The 21,094-nt window shown below is 52.7% G+C and overlaps 1 protein-coding gene across 3 annotated transcripts in view; it reads left to right on the top strand.

The window, feature by feature from the left end:
- diaph2 (diaphanous-related formin 2) overlaps positions 1–21,094 on the top strand; it is a 277,431-nt gene that overhangs the window by 79,591 nt on the left and 176,746 nt on the right. For all 3 annotated transcript variants that reach the window (XM_072717314.1, XM_072717315.1, XM_072717316.1), the window contains 8 exons: positions 7,441–7,515; positions 7,651–7,720; positions 8,521–8,657; positions 9,983–10,091; positions 12,093–12,203; positions 12,618–12,730; positions 16,698–16,814; positions 20,701–20,819. In XM_072717314.1, the coding sequence (XP_072573415.1) occupies positions 7,441–7,515; positions 7,651–7,720; positions 8,521–8,657; positions 9,983–10,091; positions 12,093–12,203; positions 12,618–12,730; positions 16,698–16,814; positions 20,701–20,819 (851 nt within the window). The remainder of the gene's footprint in view (positions 1–7,440; positions 7,516–7,650; positions 7,721–8,520; positions 8,658–9,982; positions 10,092–12,092; positions 12,204–12,617; positions 12,731–16,697; positions 16,815–20,700; positions 20,820–21,094) is intronic.

Here is a 21,094-nt window from a genome sequence, read left to right as displayed (position 1 = left end):
CTGCCAGTTATTGTCCCCATCTCCCGTCGTTCTCTTTCATTTATCTGCTTCTATCATGACTGTTTGTGCCCCCCCCATCCCGCCCCATGTTCTCTGACTCACATTCCGTCCCCGCCCTTCCTCGTACCAGCAATCTCGTAAGACAAAGGCCACCCTTTCCCTGCGCTGTCTTGGAGAGCACCTTTCCGCAGGCCCATGGAGGTTACTTCAGATGTCTGCCGCGGACTGAGGATCACGTCGCCGCTGAATGTCTTATTATACTGGAGATTAGTGCAGGTCCGCTCCATTGACCTTGGATAAGACCATCTCTCTTTGCTTCAGTAAATTCCTTCCTCGTACTTGACAGACATGCACAGGCTGAGTTTCTCTCTCTTTTAAAATTTCTACCCTTCCAGCGTACACAGAAACCATGGCAGGATTCGGCTCTTGGCATCGAAAGCATGTCTGGTTCCTGACCACTGACGCCTTCTCCGTCGTTTCCTAGTCGCGAGGCTGCTCGCACGGGTGTGGCATGGATCTTGAGGCGAGGCTGTAATTTATGGTGCTAGATGTGGTTTCTGGCTTTGGTGTGAATCTCAGGAGGGTGCAGGTGTGCTACAATCCTCCGTCAGCCCCAGTCCCTGTGCCATCCATTCCTGGCCCCAGTACACAGAAAAGCCCCCCACAGCCAGATCACTGCCAGTGTGCTGAACTGTATGATTGCAAAGCAAACCTGGTTGAATACTGTGCTCATAATTAAATGTTAATTAATTGAATGCGCACCTGATGCTATGCATGAGACACAAAGATGTAACACCTGTCACGTAACTGTCATGTGACTATCGTGACATTATGGTTGTTGTGTAGTGCTTCATGAGATTCACATTTTTCTTTGCAATGCCTGCTCTCTCGCCGTTTTATTCAGTTATTGTCAGAGTTATTGTCGCTTTCAGAGGCTGGCCTTGGAACGACCCCAGGCCAGCAGGGGGAGCTCTCTTCCCTGGTGAACACCTTGTAGTCCATCTTGTTGTGGGGCACACTAGGTACATTGATGCTGAGACGATAGCCATCGGGTAGTAGGGGAACCCCCGCAATGGTGACGTACTGTGTCAGAAATTTCTTAGCCCCTCCCACGCTGTACGGACCATCGCCCCTGTCTGTCACACATTATCGTCACTCAGCCGGCGTCGATATATCATGGAGTCCTGCTTTTTAAAGTAGAAAGTTAGATAAGCAAGACATTGCACTGAAATAGGCCAGGAGGCTGTTTTGCTCTTAATTCTCCAAAACTGAGGATCAGGTCGGGGGGGGGGGGGCAGTGATTGGGAGGGGGGGTCAGGGAGGATGGCGAGTGGCACATAGACATGGGAGCAGAGTTATCAGAACTCCTCCTGTCACTCCGTGAAATGAATCGGCTCTGTTGTCGTGGTGACGAAGTGAGACGAAATTTGAGGCTCAAGGCTGGGGTCATTTTTTTTTCCAGTGCTGTGCTGGGAAAAAAAAAACTCCTCTCCAGACTGCAAATGTCATTAGAAAGCTGGCGGTGCCCCTGGCTCCAGCCGACACCTGCACTTGTCAAGGAGAAAGAGGCAAGTTGTTAAAGCTATAAAATAATCTCCACATGGACCCGCCGGGCGACTTACGCATAGCTCTGTGCTTTCAGGGACATTTTTCTAATTAGAAAAATTTGTATTGTTGTCAAGCTATGGCTGTGTTTGACAAAAAATGTTTATGATTATTATTTTCCAGCAGTTGTCTTATTTAAGTGCCTGTTATCCGTGGAAGAAATAACATGAGAACACCTGGTGACACGCTTTAAGGGATAACTGGTTGCCGTTAACTCACACTTTAAGGACTAACAGGTACCTGCTAACTCGTGCTTTAAGGGCTAACAAGGTACCTGCTAATTCAGACTTTAAGGGCTAACGAGGTACCTGCTAATTCAGACTTTAAGGGCTAACCAGGTTCCTGCTAACTCGTGCTTTTAGGGCTAACAAGGTACCTGCTAACTCGTGCTTTTAGGGCTAACCAGGTACCTGCTAACTCGTGCTTTTAGGGCTAACAAGGTACCTGCTAATTCAGACTTTAAGGGCTAACGAGGTACCTGCTAATTCAGACTTTAAGGGCTAACCAGGTTCCTGCTAACTCGTGCTTTTAGGGCTAACAAGGTACCTGCTAACTCGTGCTTTTAGGGCTAACCAGGTACCTGCTAACTCGTGCTTTTAGGGCTAACAAGGTACCTGCTAATTCAGACTTTAAGGGCTAACGAGGTACCTGCTAATTCAGACTTTAAGGGCTAACCAGGTTCCTGCTAACTCGTGCTTTTAGGGCTAACAAGGTACCTGCAAATTCGGACTTTAAGGGTTAACAATGTACCTGCTAACTCGTGCTTTAAGGGCTAACAAGGTACCTGCTAACTCGCACTTTAAGGGCTAACATGTACCTGCTAACTCGCTTTTTAAAGGCTAACAATTACCCACTAGCTAGCGCTCTAAGGACTAACAGGTACCCACTAATTCGGTAAGGTAAAATCCCATTTTTTTCATATGTGCATCTGTAGCGGAAGCCATGGCGACAGTGGTGGTTAGGCTGACACTCTCTGAATGCAGCATTAATGACTCCACTTCTCAATGCACCCCCCCTACCATGTTTGTTACTGTGGTGTGCATCTTGCTCCGATGTCCACCAGACAGGCAAAATTTACACATCTGATCCGAGCCCCGTCAATCCTGAGAGAAATAGCGCTTGGTGGGAGCGGAGGTAAATTGGCATTCCGGCGTGTGATAACCGATGTGTCCGGGCCTTGTGAGCACCAGCATTTGTGCCTCTTATTAATCATTATGCATTTATTTCTGCAAGGTCTAGGGGTGTAACTGCAGATTTATTTTTTTGGGTGCGGTTGGACTGCTGCTAAACAGAAAACCCATTTAGAGAGGCCTGAGTGCAGTGAGGCCGCGGTGGTGCCGTGACAGTCGGCCATGAGAGTCGGATGACGTGCTGCGACCCGGCCCACGCCGGATTTCTGCATTCCGGCACACTGCTGGGCTCCACTTTGGTGCTCTAGGGTGACAGGGATCTCTCTATCCGTCATGCGCTCCGTGGAATCTCGGTTCACAGTCCATTAGCCGGCCTGTCTGGCTGTCCTGAACGATCAGCGGGAAGCAACCCGCTGGCCGGACCGGCATCCCAACCGCCGCACTCGCTCATGCGGCTGCAGTCCCAGCATATGGCCACCAGAGGGGGAAAGGTGGGATAAGCGAGAACTCTGTGGCTCTAAGACCATGTGTGTCATTGAAGCTGTATCACAGATATGAAGTTGGGTTGTGGGGAAGGGGGTTGCTTCTGTTCTGATTTACAAGTACCCCCCCCACCCCCTCCACAAGCTGGCAAACATGTGGCCTGGTACTTTACTGCTTAAACTGCGAGTCGATCAATCACTGTTGCAGCAATTTTGGAACAATCTCCCACCGGCTCCGGGGGGGGCCTTTTCTATCCAATTAGTTCGACGAGCACCAGGGGGCTTACACAGTTTTGGAGATAATTAGAAATTTCAGGGGTGTTTTTCTCCCAGTGGGGGGTCCGATTGGGAATGTCTGGGGACCGTGAGAGGCAGCCAACCAGCAGCACCCACACCCCCCCTTTTTCCTCACAGATTCCCTTTTACTTCCAACTTTTATGCACCAACATCTCTGCCCCCCTCCCCTCCAGCTCCAGGAAAGCAGAGACATTCTCATCCTCTGTCCAGCCAGGCTCACGGTGCCCTCACGGGAGGGGTGGGGCATGCTCAAGCTCGCCATGCAGCTGCGGGTGATTGGCCGTCACTAGGCATGACCTCACCTTTCCCACATCAACGGTGCTGAAGTCGGCCCGTCTCCGTGGGGCTTTGGCCGTCCTTTCCGTTTCGGGTCAGCCGCTCGTCAGGGCGATCGCCGCCTGACTCATACCGGCGATGAGCGCCCTCGGAGCTGCGGGGGTCTGGGGGGGTGGGGGGGGGATGAGTTAACTGCAGCCCTCAGCTTGTACCTGAAGCTGCTGCTGGTGGATTACTGTGAAGGGGGGCATGGTGCGTGGTTAGCCACACAGACCTGCTTCGGAGCGCCCCCTAGCTGCTTGTAATCAGCATTTCAGCTATGCGCAGCCACTATGTGTTTTATTTCTCTCATCCATTGGTCAGCTGCCTATCATCCTGTGACCTCTCCGGGTCAATCTTTTACACTGGAGTTTGCTGCTGTCTGGGGGCGGGGCTTGTGGTGCGGTCACATGGCCGAATCCTGCATGTCCTGTTTGGTAATTTGGCCCTTGGGGGGGGGGGGGCTGCGGGAGGATTACGTAGTGGGTCACTGCAGGCCATCGGCCAGTGAGACTGTGCAGCATGCAGCAAGTAAGGATCAGTGCGAGGCAGGTGGGTGTGCAGGTGTGGCGTCCTGCTCCATTCCGTGGTTGGGCTCACGGCTCCCTGAGGCTTTCAGCCGAGCTGCACTGCATTGTGGGAAACACTGGGCCTGTTTCTCAGTGAATGACAAGTGGTTCATGCTGTGTGGGGTTTTTTCTTAGCTCTAGGGCAACAGCATATAATCACATAACTCAGAAATCATGTGTCTGACAGAGCTATTGTTGTTGTCATTATTAATACTGTTGTTTAGATATCACTGCTAGTATTAGTAGGATAATATTAATAAATGTACAACATGAGAAACAAAAGCTGATGGTGGGTTATCTGTAGATATGTGTATTATTTTTGTTAGTTATTTCTTGCTGTGTGTCTGCATGTGTGTGTGCTCATGTCTGTGTGTGTGCATGTGTATGTGTGCATGCGTGTGTGTGCGTATCTGGGTGTGTGTTTGTGTGCACATGTCGGCGTGTTCGGGTACCTGTGTATGCACGTGTGTGTGCATTTGCGTGTGCATGCGCAGGTGCCTGTGTGTGCGTGTCCTCGTCTGCGTTTGTGCAAGCCCACATGTCTGTGAATCAGCCAGCTGTGCGGTGTAGCGCCCCCTGGCACAAGGGCACAGCACAGGGGCTGCCGGGTTTGGGGTGGCGGGGAAACGGACAGCAAGGGTTCATCAGCCCAGCAAAACTACCATGCCCTAAAAAGAGAAAAGAGCGACTTTTAGCTCCTCGCCTGCGGAATGCGTGTAATCATAGAGTAACCCAATAACACAGGTGGTGCAACTTAACTGCAGTATTACCCTCGTTAATATTTCATGAACGACTCCCCCATCCGCCCCCACCTTGCCGAACTTCGAGGATGAAGGATCTGGAAGCCTGCCATGATCTGAAGCTTGATGGCTGGGAGAGCGATAGGGAGAGGGAGAAAGAGAGAGCGGGAGGGAGGCCTGCCCACTCGCCTTCCCCTCCTTGTTCATACTGTTTTGTTTCGGCTCGAGGACCCCCCCCCCCCCCCCCGGCTGACCTGCCTCTGCTCCCCCTGGGGTGAAACGATAGCCTTACCTCTTGGTGATAAAAGCTCATGCTGACTCTCTAGGGAGTCCTCAGCTATCAGTAACCCCCCCCCCCCCCCCCCACGAAATGATACCCTTTGGCAGTAGTTGAGTGTGTCACGTCAGTGTGTGGGTGTGTCAAAGTGTGCCACGTCAGTGTGTGTGCGTGCTCGCTGAACCACCCACGCTGTCCTGAGCGCAGTGCCGACTGGCCAGCCGCGAATGTGGTTAAGCCAGAAACACTAGTTCTACCCTCGTTGGGCTCAGTGGTGCCACGTTTTTGTCGCCGTGCTGCTGATTGGGATGATTTAATTTGTGTTGTTTGGGTTCCCCAGCATAACTGTTTGTACATGATAAGCCTCTGCTAGCGGGCACATGGGTGGGTGGGGGTGGGGGGGGGGGGGTTGGGGTTGGCAGAGAGTATTAAACTCGCAACGCTGCGTAAGCAGGCAGTTATACATTTTTAGCATTATGCTCTTTTGTTTTATTAACAAAGCTGATCATTATAATGTACTGTACAGCAAATACTAATAAGTTGCAAATTAGGTTTGGTTGCCTGGTAATGACTGTTGAGCGACGATGCGGCCAATCCTTTGACGTTGGTGATTCCCGCCGCCTTTCTTGGCGGCCCGGGGGCTGCTGTATTTCACCCCCCCACCCCACCCAGCCGTGGGCTGGTATACATCACGCCTAATCAACGGCACTCGCTGACACTGATTGTCAATACAAATGACTTTAATATAGCGGCGGTACTTCGGGTGGAGCTTACAGAGCTGTCATTGAGTTAGGGCACCATCGCCTGCCGAAATTGCTCCATGCGTCTAGCTTTCCCCTGACAGCACGGAGGGGTGCTGATGGCACGGTGCCGGTGTCATTTGCGGGGCGCTGGCCCGGTTCACGGGGCCTTCACCCTCCCCCGCCCCCTTGTTTGATGCCGGCGGAGGGCTGGCCCACTCTCACCAGACTCCTCTCCTCTCTCACCGTCACCGTCATCGCCTCGTGCCGCTTCAGCACCGCGTGCGCTGGGCAGCGCCCGTCAGAACTCCATGCTGAACCTAACATTTGACTTTTTGAACTTGTAAGATGTATTTATGGAATTCCTGAAAGCAGGCAAGGTTGTCTTGAAGGTGCTAGGTGGTTGGTTAGTCATCTTGAAAGCACATTAGCGGGCAATTAGTCATCTTTAAACCTGTGAAGGTCACAAGCTGCTTTTCAGAGGGGTCACCTTGGCGCCTCCACCTCCAGCTTCCAGTGTCAGGCGTCTTGCCGCAGCTTAACTGCGTCTTCTTGGACGACTTTAGATGAAGGCGGGATGTTATCGAGGTTGCGGTAGGAGCATAGAGAGCGGTGATAGAAGAAATGGAGGGATTTATAGCCCCGCCACAGTGCTGTACCCCCACTCCTGCGATGAAGGTCCTGGGGTATAGCGCTAATGAAGACAAATCAAGCGGCAGGGACAGCTAAAGCTGTACACGCTGTCTGTGCAGCGCGTGGAGATTTCACACGTAACGCCTTAAATCATCGCTAAAATTAGCTGCAGGAGAATCTCTCTGCTTTGCGGCGCGCCTCAGCGGCCGTGTCTGAGCCGGCGCGTGGGGGCGGCCGCGTCGCGTGACGGAACCCCGCCTTTTTGCCTGCGCTCCTGTTTTATTTTAGGTTTAACGGCGGTTCAGCTGGCTGTGTCATTTTATCGATCGTCTGCGTAGCGGCCTGGTGCCTCGGCGCTAATGAACGAAACTCGAGGCGTGAGCAGGCAGATGCTCCCCCACCCCCTACCCCATCCGCCTCCCGTTTGTTCCTTTCAAACGTAAGATTCCCGTAAATCAATCAGTTTTGCCCCCCCCCCCCTCCTTCCCCCAACAGTCGAGGGAAGTGGCCGCCGTCTTCTGAACATATTATGCTCCATCCGACGAGCAAACAGCTGGCGGGGAGTCCTGGACACTGTGGGGGCCGGGGTGGGGTGGGGGGGGATAATGGCTCCCTGGCTGTGTGCTGACCACACTTTCTGTTCCCTCCCCAGCTGGGTGAATAACTTTGGCCATGAAGGCCTGGGCCTGCTGCTGGACGCACTGGAGAAGCTTCTGGATAAAAAACAGTAAGATCCCACTTAACAGGGGGGTGCGTGGGGGCGGGGGTGGGGGGGTGGGGCTGATTATCATGTTTATGGTGCATGAATGACATGCTGTGTCATCCCTGACCTCAACCCCCACCCCCCTTCCCCCCTCTCCAGACAAGAGAGCATCGACAAAAAGAACCAGCACAAGCTTATCCAATGTCTCAAGGCCTTCATGAACAACAAGGTCTGTACCTGTCTGGGTCACTGTGGGGGGCGGTTTCCCGGTTCACCAGCAGGGGGTGCTCTCATTGTTCTGAGTCTAAAGTCGATATATCTCAGTGCACTTTCTTTTAATTTACCGGCCTTCCCAACATAATGTATGAACACGTATACCCACAAGCGTGCACGTATCTCTGTAGGGAAATGCTCACGTTGCTCAACCCCTCCTTCTGTGATGTGTAAATATCCAGGTCTTAGTGCTCTGGATGGGGACAGACTGGGCGCATGGGGGTTTAAGCCCAGGCTGTCTCTGAGCTCCCCCAGGGGGGCCCAAGCTGTGCCGCTGGGCACGGCCTCTGCTGCCTCTTGGTAACTGCTCATTTACTGGGAGGAGTTTTGTCAACGTTTCCTAAATAATGCACAGTCCCTGGTTCACTGTTTAATTAAATCGGCATCAACCCAGATATTGTGATATCCCATAATGCACCTGGGTCACAAGGAGGGCCGTATTTCCCGGATTTACAGTTATGGCCCAAAGAGTGTTCGAGTCCCTGCTGCCCTGCCCTAAATTGCACTAATTCATCATCATGCTCTGTTTCTCCTTGTGACCTCGTCGCCCCCCCACCAGCCCCCAAAAGTATATCAGCTAATTCTGTTTTGTACACAACTTGGAGGGTAGTGACTAGCTCTCCGTCCTTAGGCTGGTGTTCGGGCCTCTGTTCGTGTGGATGTTGTTGTGATGGTATGAGAATCATGAGGGTGATGTGACCTCAGAGGTGTGCCTGTCCCTCATTTTGTCCCTCTTTCTTTGTTATTCTCCTTCAGTATGGCCTGCAAAAGATCCTTGGGGACGAGCGGAGCCTCCTGCTCTTGGCAAGAGCCATCGACGTCAAGCAGACCAGCATGATGACGGAGATCGTCAAGATCCTGTCTGCTGTCTGCATCGTGGGCGAGGAGAACATGTAAGTGGCTTCCCGGCCCCGTCCACCAGGGGGCGGTCTCTGCTCACTCGTGCCGGTCCTGAGTCTCTCGCGGCATGCACCTTTGATTCGTGTCCAGTTTCGCTGCTTAGCATGGTGTCGTTTAAGTGCTTGGGCTCTGTGACGCCTTTAAACGTTGTTGGCTATGAACAAACGGCCCTGTTGACAGGTTATAAATTGTGTCCTGGGAAATTTCTTTTCGTTTTTGTTCCCCTTGTGCTGAAGCAGTGTAGAATAACAAAGGCTGCTAAGCTGAAACCCAGTGACTTGGGGCTTTGACTGAACAAATTCAGCGGGAAGCCATTAGCCACATGGGTGTTTTGGAACAGTTAGCCATTAGCTAGTCCCTTTGGGGACGGCTAGCCTTTAGCTAGCCCGTTTTGAGACGGCTAGCCTTTAGCTAGCCCCTTTGGAGACGGCTAGCCTTTAGCTAGCCCCTTTAGAGACAAGTTCAGGCACCAGCCAGATGCCTTGTTTTCATCTGACACAGACGCCCTCGTGGGGCCTGATAGCGCAGTAAGAGTAATGGATGAGGCTTGTGTCCGTCAGCATTAATGCCTGAAGATTGTAGGTCATGTAAGTGGTTTAATGGGCACGCTTAAACAGGGGCTGCTCTTTGTCCTGCAGGGTTTGGGCATTGGTGGGTGTGGTGCCAGTGAGTGGAGCACACTTAGCCAGTGAAGGGATGGCACACAGCAGCCAGAGATAAACGTCCGCGGCTCCATTCCTCCTGTCTTTGTTGCTTAGTGTCTCTCTGCGTGTCACAGATAAAGGCCCAGCCTCTGTCAGCTGACGGCGCGATAAAGCTGCCCCTCCACCCTCCTCCCCTGCAGACAGCCCAGCGTGGAAAGGGCAGGCCATTTATCCCCCCCCCCCTTTACCTCTCAGGTCATAAGTGAACCCCCCATCCTCCCGTTACCATGCTGGTCATAAGTGACCCCCCCATCCCCCTGTTACCACTCAGGTCATAAGTGAACCCCCCCATCCCCCTGTTACCACTCAGGTCATAAGTGACCCCCCCCATCCCCCTGTTACCACTCAGGTCATAAGTAACCCCCCATCCCCCTGTTACCACTCAGGTCATAAGTAACCCCCCCCCCCCATCCCCCTGTTACCACACTGGTCATAAGCGACCCCCCCCATCCCCCTGTTACCATGCTGGTCATAAAAGACCCCCCCAGCCCCTTACAGAGGCTAACTGGCCCTCAGAAACCTTCCATGCAGCAGTGAAGATGCCTACTGGGGAGGGGCCGGAGAGGGTTGTGGGGAGAGGCTCTAGTCACATCTGCTGTCTGTGCTCCCTGCAGCCTGGATAAGATCCTGGAGGCCATGACGATCGCGGCGGAAAGGAACAACCGAGAGCGCTTTGCCTGCATTGTGGAGGGCCTGGAGAACCATGAGGCACAGCAGCTGCAGGTGGGTGGCTGGGGTCACGCCGTGATTGGGTCAGGCTCGTCACATGGCACAGGAACACACCCTCGCATGCCCTCTTTTAAAGTGCCGCATGTTAGAGGTGAATCGCAAAGCCTGAACCAATGGCCCCTCCCCAGTGGCCCAGTGGGAACTCAGGTCAGCTATGAAGCAGAAAAAAATTCAAATAAATAACCTCAAACGTGAAAAGCGGCACTTGGACAAAGTGGGCCTGTCTGTGCCGTTATTCCCCAAAGGCCTTTTTGCTCGCACGCTGTCTTGCCACGCCGGCCTGGCTTGGAGGATGGCAGCCCTGTCAGTCGTCAGTCTGTCCTGCCCTGCCCCCACCTCACCTTACTCTATCCCGCGTCTCCGCTTGTCAACTCGTCTGCCCTGGTTGGAGGGGGTGGGGGGGGGAGACTGCTGGGTATTAAGATGTACTGGGTGACCTACATTGTCTGTTGTCTGGCAACACGGGACGTCACTCCTGCCCCCCATCCCCCCTCCTCCTCTCCCCCCCCCCCCCCCCCCCCAGTTCAAAAGAGGGAGCAGCTCTGCCATCCTCAGGACCAATCAGAAGCCTCCTGTGGTGACTTTACATTCATCACAGACCCTTCCTTCTGTTTTATGTCTCTTTATCTTTTTCATTTTCCCACCCAGCAGCCCCTGGGTGTTTTTCCATCCCCCCCCCATTCCTCAGAGCCTTCCCCTTCCTCGCTCTTCCTCCAAGGGGCTCCGGGCTCGTGTCAGAGCCAGCCCACCGCTTCCTCCTCTTTCCATCCCCCCCCCACCCCCCCCCCCATTCCTCAGAGCCTTCCCCTTCCTCGCTCTTCCTCCAAGGGGCTCCGGGCTCGTGTCACAGCCAGCCCACCGCTTCCTCCTCTTTCCATCCCTGTTTAGAGCGATTAACCCTAGTCTTTCCCACTTGAGGTCGTTCTGCTCTTCACCGGGGTCGTAAATGTAAGGATTGTGCTTATCTGTGATTGGCCTGAGTTGACCCCGGCTGGCCCTGATTGGCTCAGCACCCTTCATAGTGGGAGGATTAATCTGCGCATCCTTCCTTTTGATGGTCAGTTGGCCCCACCAGCTCTGACGGGTCGGTGTGGGATCGGGGGACAGACCCCTGTGCAGATGATGCCTCTATGGGCTGCTGTGAATCAGAGGCTCGTTTGGGACCCATCCCAATGCCATCTCCCCCCTTACCCGACCCATAAACCCAGGAGGACATGACACCCCAGGGGCCCCCGCCACCTGCCTTCCGTATGTCCATCCTGGACATTCCTGGTCTCCCATCGACCCTGCGTCCCATTCCACTTCTCCATCGCGGTCCCTCAGCCACCCACCATCATTGTAAGCTCCCCCATTGGGCCGGTTAAAGCCTATCAACACCACCAGCCATCCCATCCCATGACCACTCCTGGCTCTTTCTCTGTTTAGATTAACCATTAAACAAGCATCCAGCTCTCCCAGTACCTATCAGCTGTTGGACTGAGTGTTGAAATATGCTGTTATCCTTCGCTTTTCTGGCTGGAACTTAAGCCTATGAGTAGTCTGAACCTCGGTCTAGTACCATGGATGTACACCTCGTACCGTGCTCCAGAAACGATAAACCCAGGGAAAGTGGTTTGCTTGGACAGCGGGATGCCCTGCTCGTTACACCCTGTGCTAATGTTTGTTTAATGTACATGAGTTAATTTCAGGTTTCATAAAAATTTTAGGGGATAACTTCTTATTGAGTTTATTTAAGCGATTCTTGTGTTTTCAGCTAGACAGGGTTTAAAGGTTAATTTTGTACAGGAAACCGATTTGCACCGCCATATTGGCAAAAACATATTGAATATTAACATACAATATTGTAATAGCAAAATTGAAGTGACTAACCTTGGGTGTCGTGGAAAGTTTTAGCTTTTCAGAGAAGTTGCTACTGTGGTCAGTGAGGGGACTTGGGCACCCGACACTGACACATGGGTGGGAAGTGAATAGCCTGACCCCTCCTGTGTCCTGCAGGTGGCGTGCATGCAGCTGATCAACGCCCTGCTCACTTCCCCGGATGACCTGGACTTCCGCATCCACCTCCGCAATGAGTTCCTGCGCTGCGGACTAAAGAAGATCCTGCCGGTGAGGACATGGCGGGGCTGGGGCAGCGCTCATCCTATAAGCTTTCTGTGTTCTGGACCCGCCCCCTTGCTGCTGTACCATTGGGTGGGCCTATCCTGATACGGAGAGCCAGTCTGAGCTGCAGTGTGATGACGGGCAGCCGCAGGAGCAGGAATGCGGGGACCTGTGATTGGCTTCAGTTGACCATAGCTGGCTGTGATTGGCTCAGCACACCTCGATAGTTTGAGGAGTTATCTGTGGCCTCTTTCTGCTTGAGGTGATCTCCCATGTCGCCATTAATTGCCCCAGGGAGAGCATGCAGAAAGATGGAAGCCATGTTTGACTATGGTCTACCCCAAAGTCCCAAATGCGTGACATTCTGTGTTCTGGGAGCTGCTGGTCTCAGGCTTGTCCTCCCCCCGCATTAAATGGCAGGAACTGAAGGAGACGGAGGAGTTGGACATCCAGCTGAAGGTGTTCAACGAGAACAAGGACGAGGATTTCCTGGAGCTGTCCCACCGACTGGAGGACATCCGGGCCGAGATGGAATATCCTTTGATATTTTCTTGTTGGGGAGGGAGATAAATTCCCCATTCTGCAGTATGGGGGGGGGGGGTCCCAGTGGCTCCCAGTGGCTCCAGTGGCTCTCGATACACAGCCCCAGAAAACGGACTCCTCCCTCCCAAGACCTCTGTACTCGGCACCTCAGCTGGTCCAGTAGTGTCGTTTCTCCAGTTTCCCAGAATCCCTAGCTCCTGCTCACGACTGTCTATAAAAAAATTACCTCGCTGGTGTTTCATAAACCTGGTATTTATTCTACTTTTCCACCTCTCAGGTTCAGGCTATTCTAGTGACACCAGCTTAAAAATGGTTTGCGTTTTGAGTCCAGGAATTACGGGAGCCCGAACCCTGCATCAATGTCCTGATCCCACATCGGTCACACTTGCACTGGCAAGTTCACGATCCTTCCAGAGCCGACGCGGGTGTGCGTGTGCTTGACACCTTAAGAGATGCGGATGTTGCTGGGAGACGGCCTTTGCCGCCGTTGTCAAGCACGATCAGCATCTGCAGCAGCCCCATTCCACATGTATACGCCGTCACACCTCTCCTCGCCCTTCTGGCTGATGTGGAATCTGTCTGAACTTCTCGGTCTTCTGTTGGCCTGTCCCGGGTGTGTCTGGTCCAGGTTTGGGTCCCTCAACCCAGTACGCCATTGGAATAATCCGGCATGTCTCTGGGCAAGACAGCCCTGTTGGAGCCGACACTCGGTTGCATGTGTTGGCACCACACAGATGTTCTCACTGACCCCCCTCCGTCTTCCGGTGTCTCCAGGCGGAAGACCTTCCTGCGCCCGCGTCCGAGAGAGTGACAGGTGCTTAGGGATGGGGGGGGCGGGTCAGGCATGTTTCCGCCCTAGACCCCTGACCTCATCTGCCGTCTCGATGGGACCACCTCATGAATATTTACGCCTGGGGGGCACCCCCCCACCCCCCATCTCCAGCCGGCCTGGATGCAGGTGTCAGCGAGGTGACTCCTGTGTGGTGATGAATAGCGATTGGCTGCGCTGCCATGGGATGGAGCAGATGAACCCCCCCCCCCACATTCCCTATTTATTCATAAGCCTGAAAAATCCATCAGTGTATCAGCTGTGTGACTATAAAACCTGATAGAAGAACAGAAAAGAAGGAGAGAAAATGCTAAAGAACCCCTGTTTGGTCCACCTCATCTCTGAGAGATGCCGGGGGGGGGGGGGCACTCTCTTATTTAGGTACGCCCGCCACATCACACTAACGAACCGCACCTCCCTCGTTAGGCCTGATGGGGGAGTGGCAATTAGTGGTTAAGGACTTTGTTTACAGTTGCAGTTTGATACAGAAGATGCCTCTTAATTACAGATGATGCTCAGGCTAATGAAAGGAGGCCACTGCTGTTCTCGAGGCTTTTCTTCCTTTGGTTTTTATCGCTGGAACGGGCAGTTGGATCACAATGAGCAGTTTTGTTGTTGATTTGGCGGGGGGGGGGGTCGCCTCTGTCCCTGCAGCTGTGGGGGACACATGCCCTTGACTTCGTAGGTGATCCTCGATCTCCATCAGCACTGAGATTTGCCTTTTTCGAGTGCCCCATTTGCTTCCCGAACACCACGACGCCCCCCCAGACAGACGTCACGTTTCGCGGTTTTAGGGAAGCATCTTCACTGCAGGCTCTCCCGTCTCCTCATGTGCCATTTTCCCCCATCGACACGTGACTTCAAATCTTCCATATTCCGCCTGACAATAGAAGGCGGGGCTGGGGCTAACGTGGCATCCAGTAGAGCGGCTAATCAGAAGCTTCCGGTCATGCTGTGACCGGGACCAAGCAAGAGCGAGTCGGCCCATTGGATGTAAGAATGCCCTGCTTTGCGTCGCCTCCCAACCCTCCGCACTCGCGTCTTTCAGAGGAGGGTTTGCTCAGTTTGCTCTCCAGCCTGCTTCTCAGACAAGACAAACATCCAGCTGAAATTACCCTTTTTTTCTTGCCAAGCTTGCATCCAATTTGAATCTTTGCCGCTAGCTATTTATTTTCTGAGTACTTCACAGGTTTTTGTTATTTCTTTCAAGTTTAGGTTGATGATTCAAACTAATCCTGCCACTGTTTGGCTCCAAACCCTCTTAAATATTCTTTTCACATATTCACATTATCTGAAGACCATGTTATGCGTCTTATATGCTTCTCTTCATCATACCGCCTCACCTGAAGCCTAATCTTAAATAAAAAGGAATAAATTAACTGAAGTATTTAAAAAAAAAAAAAAAAGTGGGCGTCGTCACTAAACTCTTCACACACCCTTCTGGTTGGTGGCTCCATTTCCTCCTCCCTCCCCCCCCCCATCCCCCCCCATCGCAGGTACAACAGGTAGAAAAAAAAAGTCTAAATTCAATAGCCACCTGCATCTTTATTTTTTAAAATCACTTCCTATTTTTCCCAATTTATTTTCTATCTATTTTAAATTAATATTTGTTTTCTATCTATTTTCTGTCTGTCAGGCGTGTAATCGATACGTGTTGCAAGTAAAAAAAAAAGAAACGGCCTTCTCCTCACCCGGAGGATTCCAGCACTTTGAGCCTTTGGCCGGCTGATGCATTTTTCATGATTCTCAGTCTAAATATTCAAACCTGTGGATTTTCCGTTTGATTAATGTGCCGGTTCTTTGGAAGGTGCCACCTGACAGGTAGACTTGAGAGAATGATATTTATTTATAGCCCTCTGCTCCCCCCCCATCCCCCCCCCCTTTTTTTGTTTGTTTAGTCTTAGGAATGAGCTCCCAGCTGGGAAAAGAGGTCATTAAAAGCTGTTACACCTTCATCATGAGCTCTGTGAGGCCTGTCGGATTGGCCGACACGGACTGCATGTGAAATCCGCTGGGGGTGTCGCGGGGGGAGCGAGTGGTCCTGGGGGCTGCCTCTGCTGCTTTGAAGGCTACACCCCCGCCGGGTGTGCTCTCTCTGTTCAGAGGTCAGTGTGTCACTGATTGACAGCCTGTGGGACAGGCTACAAAGTCTCACGGTCTGGTGGAAGTTCAGTCTGCACTGAAGAAGTTCTGGAGGAAGTTCTGGAGCACAAACCCGGCCCCCGCCAGCAGCGATTCGGCCCTCAGATCTTCCCCCGTCGGTCCTCTGCACACGGCCCATCCTGTCCTGCAGAGGAACCCTTTTGGATGCACCCGTCTCATCCTCACCGTCTTTTCTGCGGGTTTGGCCCAGGAATGATTGTGCTGAGGCTTTATTAAGGTGTCAAAATTGAGCCACAGTTACGAATGGGTCAGATGTAACTGGATCTTTTTGGAAGCCCAGTCTGATGATTGGAGAGGTTGGAGACTTTGGAGATCGGAGTCAGTATGCCTCAGGTTTATTTTATAAAGGTCAGAGCTGGGGGTGATTCTGGTTTGGTTTCACAGCTGGGCGTAGTTCTGGATCGGTTTCACAGCTGTGGATGATACTGGTTTGCTTTCACGGCTGGGGATGGTCCCAGTTCGGTTTCACAGCTGGGGGTGGTTCCAGTCCCACTTGAGGCTTGTTCACGCAGCTCTGTGTCCTGCTTCTGGCACATCGTCCCCTGCTGTGTGAATCCTCCACGTTCAGCCGTCACCTCCGGGAATCCCGCCGGCGTGACGAGCTCGATTTGCAGAGGTCCTGTCCGGACGTGGTTGCTTTTACTGGAGAGTCGGGAGCTTCCCTTCATCCCGTACACGTCTCCTGACATGGGAGACTCAGGACCCGGTGGCGGTCGGCCCCGGGTGCGAGAGTGCTGGGACGACGCGTGTTTTCATGTGTTTCTCAGGCCTCGTCATGCTGACACCCCACCTGCGCTTCCTGAGCTCGGAGGACACAGGGCTTTCTAAAAAGAGACGCGGTTGTGTTTGGACATGTTCTCCTGAAGGGGTATATATGGCGCCCGCCTGCGGAGAGTACGTGTGCTGGGACCCAACGTCCATGTGCCTGAGCTCTCTCCGGGTTTTCTCCTTAACCCCTTCCGCACCGACATGAACGAAGTCTACCACCTGCTCTCCAACATGGTGAAGGACACGGCCTCAGAGAACTACCTCCTGTCGATCCTGCAGCACCTCCTGCTCATCCGGAATGACTACTACATCAGGTGAGGCCCTCCCCCGATCTAGGGCTGACAGGTGTGGGGAGTGGGGCGACACACACGGTCTAGCAGTCCCGCTTTTCACCACAGCACATCTTTGGTCCAGTATTCCTGAATCAAAATGGCCCTCTGGGTGTGAAATGAAAGTTCCTCTAGGCCAAGGAGGGGTGTGGGAGGGGGTTACCGACCCCACACCCACCTGAGAGCTCACGCCAACCCGCATGTCGCCTCCCCCAATATGGCAGACGCATGAAAGCTCAGACCTTTTGTGCAAATAAAACATTTAAGGCGGGAAGGGTGTGTGCAGGAATGGGATTGGATGGGGATTTTTGGAGGGGTGCAGGGGTAGCGGGGGGGGCATTGTTGCTGTCCGCTTTGCGTAATGAATAATGTATCCGTCAGCCTGTTGGAGAAGCTGGATCTTCGCACGTTAGCCAGCTGGCTCGTCTCCGGCGGTAAGAGGGATCGCCGCGGACAGTCGTTAAAAATACATGCTGTTATTAAACATACGCTTCTAAAAGACACATCCCCGCTGCAGCCGTGGGTGAGCGTTGCACACACCTCCACGAGACCTGCCAGTCTCGCTCCGCCCGCCGTCACTGTCGGTTACACACACAGACGCTTTTACGCCACCGATCCTTTTATGTTCGAATTTAAAAACGGTGTTTCTGGATTCGCCTCTGTAGCCTTCGAAAGAGACGGGACCCCCAAGATCTTTGGAGAGGGGGACGGTACCTTGTCTATGGGCTTCAGAGGCGGGGGAGGGGCGGCGTATTGCTAGCATGTTAGCCAGTACGCTAAACATCAGCAAAACATAGCGCAGTGATAAGCATAATACAAGAAATTGACATCATGCCCTACTGGGGAGAAGGAATGGGGGCAGTTTGTGGCGGGGGGGTGGTTCTGAGGCCCTACGTCTTCTGGTGCCGTGTGACAGTTCTGGGTCAGACACCAACTCGCTCTTATCTGCGTCCATGGAACGATGCTGGCAGGGGGGTTGGGGGGTGCTCTTATTGAGGTAATAATTTGATGTGTCTCCATGACAGCCACAAATGGCTCCCCCCTCTTGGAAGATGTACCTATGAAAACGGTGTATAACCTCATTCTACTCTGTGTGTGTGTGTGTGTGTGTCTCTCTCTGGTAAATATGCGCGTACCGTCACCCTGCCAAACGTGAAGTAGTACTTATGTTAAACGGCACTCTCTAAGGACACCTCTCTAAGGACAGGTGCTAATGTCAGAGACAATTTAGCGTTAGAGGAAATGCCTTCGCAGGATGTCAGGGAGACCGCAGCTTAACCCCAGACGCTCTGTGTCGATGGCAGCGGCAGCTAATGGGAACCGTTTAAAATTTAAAATAAAACAATCTGAGGGAGAATGAGATGGAAACTGCCGGTTAAACAGTTTCTGAGCAGTGATTACTGCCACTGCAGAGAGCAAGCAGGGAGCGGTGAAGATGGAAGAGGCCAGAAGGTGTTCACCTGCCTGCATTCTCCATCCATCCATCCATCCATCCATCCATCCATCCGGCGTCTTGTCTAGTCAGAGTCGCATCAGGCTGTGCTAGTCTGTGGCTGGGACACGGATGTTACGTGTTTTTAATGTGTTTGGTGACATTTTGTCACAGCCCATAACATTGGTGATTATTCCCAGAGTGCCTGCTCTGTGAATGTCACCCACGTGTGTTCAGTACGGCGACTGTAAATGCAACCTATGTTATATGGTGAGTTATAGCCTGCCCAAGTGTCCTACAAGCTGCCCAGATCGCAGCGAGAGCAGCGTTAGACCACAGCAGCATCTCTTTCCCTGTAAGGTTTCCCTCACCTGGAGGTTCCCTTCACCCCGGAAGTTCCCGTTGCCCCATAAGAATCCCTTCACCCCAGAGGTTCCCGTTGCCTCATAAAGATCCCTTCACCCCGGAGGTTTCCGTTGCCCCATTAGGATCCCATCACCCTGGAGGTTCCCGTTGCCCCATAAAGATCCCATCACCCTGGAGGTTCCCGTTACCCCATAAAGATCCCATCACCCTGGAGGTTCCCGTTGTCCCATAAGGATCCTTCCACCCCGAAGGTTCCCGTTGTCCCATAAGGATCCCTTCACCCCGGAGGTTCCCGTTGCCCCATAAGGATCCCATCACCCTGGAGGTTCCCGTTGTCCCATAAAGATCCCATCACCCTGGAGGTTCCCGTTGTCCCATAAGGATCCTTCCATCCCTAAGGTTCCGGTTGCCCCATAAAGATCCCATCACCCTGGAGGTTCCCGTTACCCCATAAAGATCCCATCACCCTGGAGGTTCCCGTTGTCCCATAAGGTTCCCTCCACCCCAGAGGTTCCCGTTGCCCCATAAGGATCCCATCACCCTGGAGGTTCCCGTTGCCCCATAAAGATCCCATCACCCCGGAGGTTACCCTTGCCTCATAAGGATCCCATCACCCTGCAGGTTCCCATTGTCTCATAAGGATCCCTCCACCCCGGAGGTTCCCGTTGCCCCATAAGGATCCCTTCACCCTGGAGGTTGTCATTGCCGCATAAGGCTTTCCTCTCCCTGGAGGTTCCCATTACCTCAGAGGTTCCCCATGTCCAATAACGTTCCTGTTCCTCAAGAGGTTCCTTTTACCTCATAAGGTTATGTCGCCCATTAAGGTTTTTGCCGCCTCTTTTTCACTGAATTCCTCTGAATTCCAAATGAAATTTATGGGAAGTTACTGCTTGCCCCTTGGGTAGCGTGAAGAAAAGGGCCCCAACTGAATCCTGGGTTTGGGGGGGTTTGGAGAGGAGAGGATCTGGAGAGCTTTCCAACCCCAGTTCTGTTTCCAGATTCAAGTTTGGAGGCTCTGATGACTGCGATCCCTTTCAGAAAACTTTAGCAAACCATTTGCCCACCCTGCCTGCCCCACTTTACCCAGATTCTTTGCTGGGGTGCCTTAGCCTGCCCACCCACTATCCCACAGCCCATTCAAGTCATATTCCAGCCCCGGAGGTACAGCTGCTCCATGCTAACAGTTTGCTATCGGCTGTGGCTTATCTGCTGTCTGTGCTAGAAACCGTGAGGGGTGGGGCGGGGGGTGTTATGCATCTATACCCCTGCGAACAATAAAATAAACGAAAATAATCATTTTCAGGTTGTGAAATCTTTGCGGTCTGTGGAATACAAGTGACAGATTTTTTAGGACCTTAGGCAAAGATTTGATGCTGGGAATTAATTCCAGGAATTGGTCTGAACCATAAAATTGTGTCTGTCTTTAATGGGAGCGGGTTGTCTGGGGCGGGGGGGGGTTGGGGGGGGTAGTTCTGGTTTCAAAATTGCGTCTCCTTGGAAATTCTCAAGGTGAGACCAGAATTATTTGACGGCCCCATAACTCAGCATAGGTTGACTTTGTATCCACTAAATGTCACTCGCAATTAAAGTCGACCGTTTTGAGCTGGAAAAGGTTAGGGCCCAGCATGCCAGGTGCCAACGCGGTCCGTGAGATCACTGCCGCCGTCTGCATTCGTTTATGTTTGTTTTTTTGCCTGTTTGTTTTTGTGTTTGTTGTGCTTTTAATTACACCCGGAGCACGTTGTTGTCCCTTGGCCGTTTCTGTGGGCCACCTGTAATTTCCGAGGATGATTGCAAATTCCCTGCGTGACGGCGCAAGGCGTCACCTTGGTTGGACGAGGTCCCCGTCCGCCTGCCGTCATTTCACAGTTTGATGGGACGTCTCGCCGAAATAAGGGGTGGATGCCGGGACTCGGAAGAAGGATAAATTGGGGTAGTAATGGTGTGGAAATGAATTTTATTTATTTTTTTTGGGGGGGGGGCTGATTAGAACGCCAGTAAAGTGTCACAGGCTGCGGTGTGGATGCATCCTATTGGCCACGCCCACTGTGACCCTGCCCATCTCCCTTCTAGGCCGCAATACTACAAGATCATCGAGGAGTGTGTGGCTCAGGTAGTCCTGCACCGCAGCGGCATGGACCCCGACTTCGGCTACCGGGAGCGGCTGGACGTGGACTTCACCCTCCTCGTCGGTACGTTTCCGTGGGGGGAGTGGGGAGGGGGCTCTCAGCCAGTTTCTGAGTTTCAGTTGATCCTTGTTACCGTGCGGTGGTGTCGATGGTGACCAGAAATCCTCACAATCCCCCAAAAAGATGGTCTGATCCTGAATCAGTGTTATTGTTCCCTTAACCATTAATTCTGTCATTAGCAGAGATTAGTGAGAGTGTTTCTCAGTTGTCACTGCAGGCTGGCTGGGGCTGAAGCCCCCCCCCCCACCCCCCCCACACACACACACACACACACACAC

The sequence above is a fragment of the Paramormyrops kingsleyae genome, chromosome 10, assembly GCF_048594095.1.
Source record: "Paramormyrops kingsleyae isolate MSU_618 chromosome 10, PKINGS_0.4, whole genome shotgun sequence".
NCBI classification, from domain to species: domain Eukaryota; kingdom Metazoa; phylum Chordata; class Actinopteri; order Osteoglossiformes; family Mormyridae; genus Paramormyrops; species Paramormyrops kingsleyae.
The sequence above is the reverse complement of the archived record's forward strand: the minus strand, read 5'-3'. Positions and strand labels throughout refer to the sequence as shown.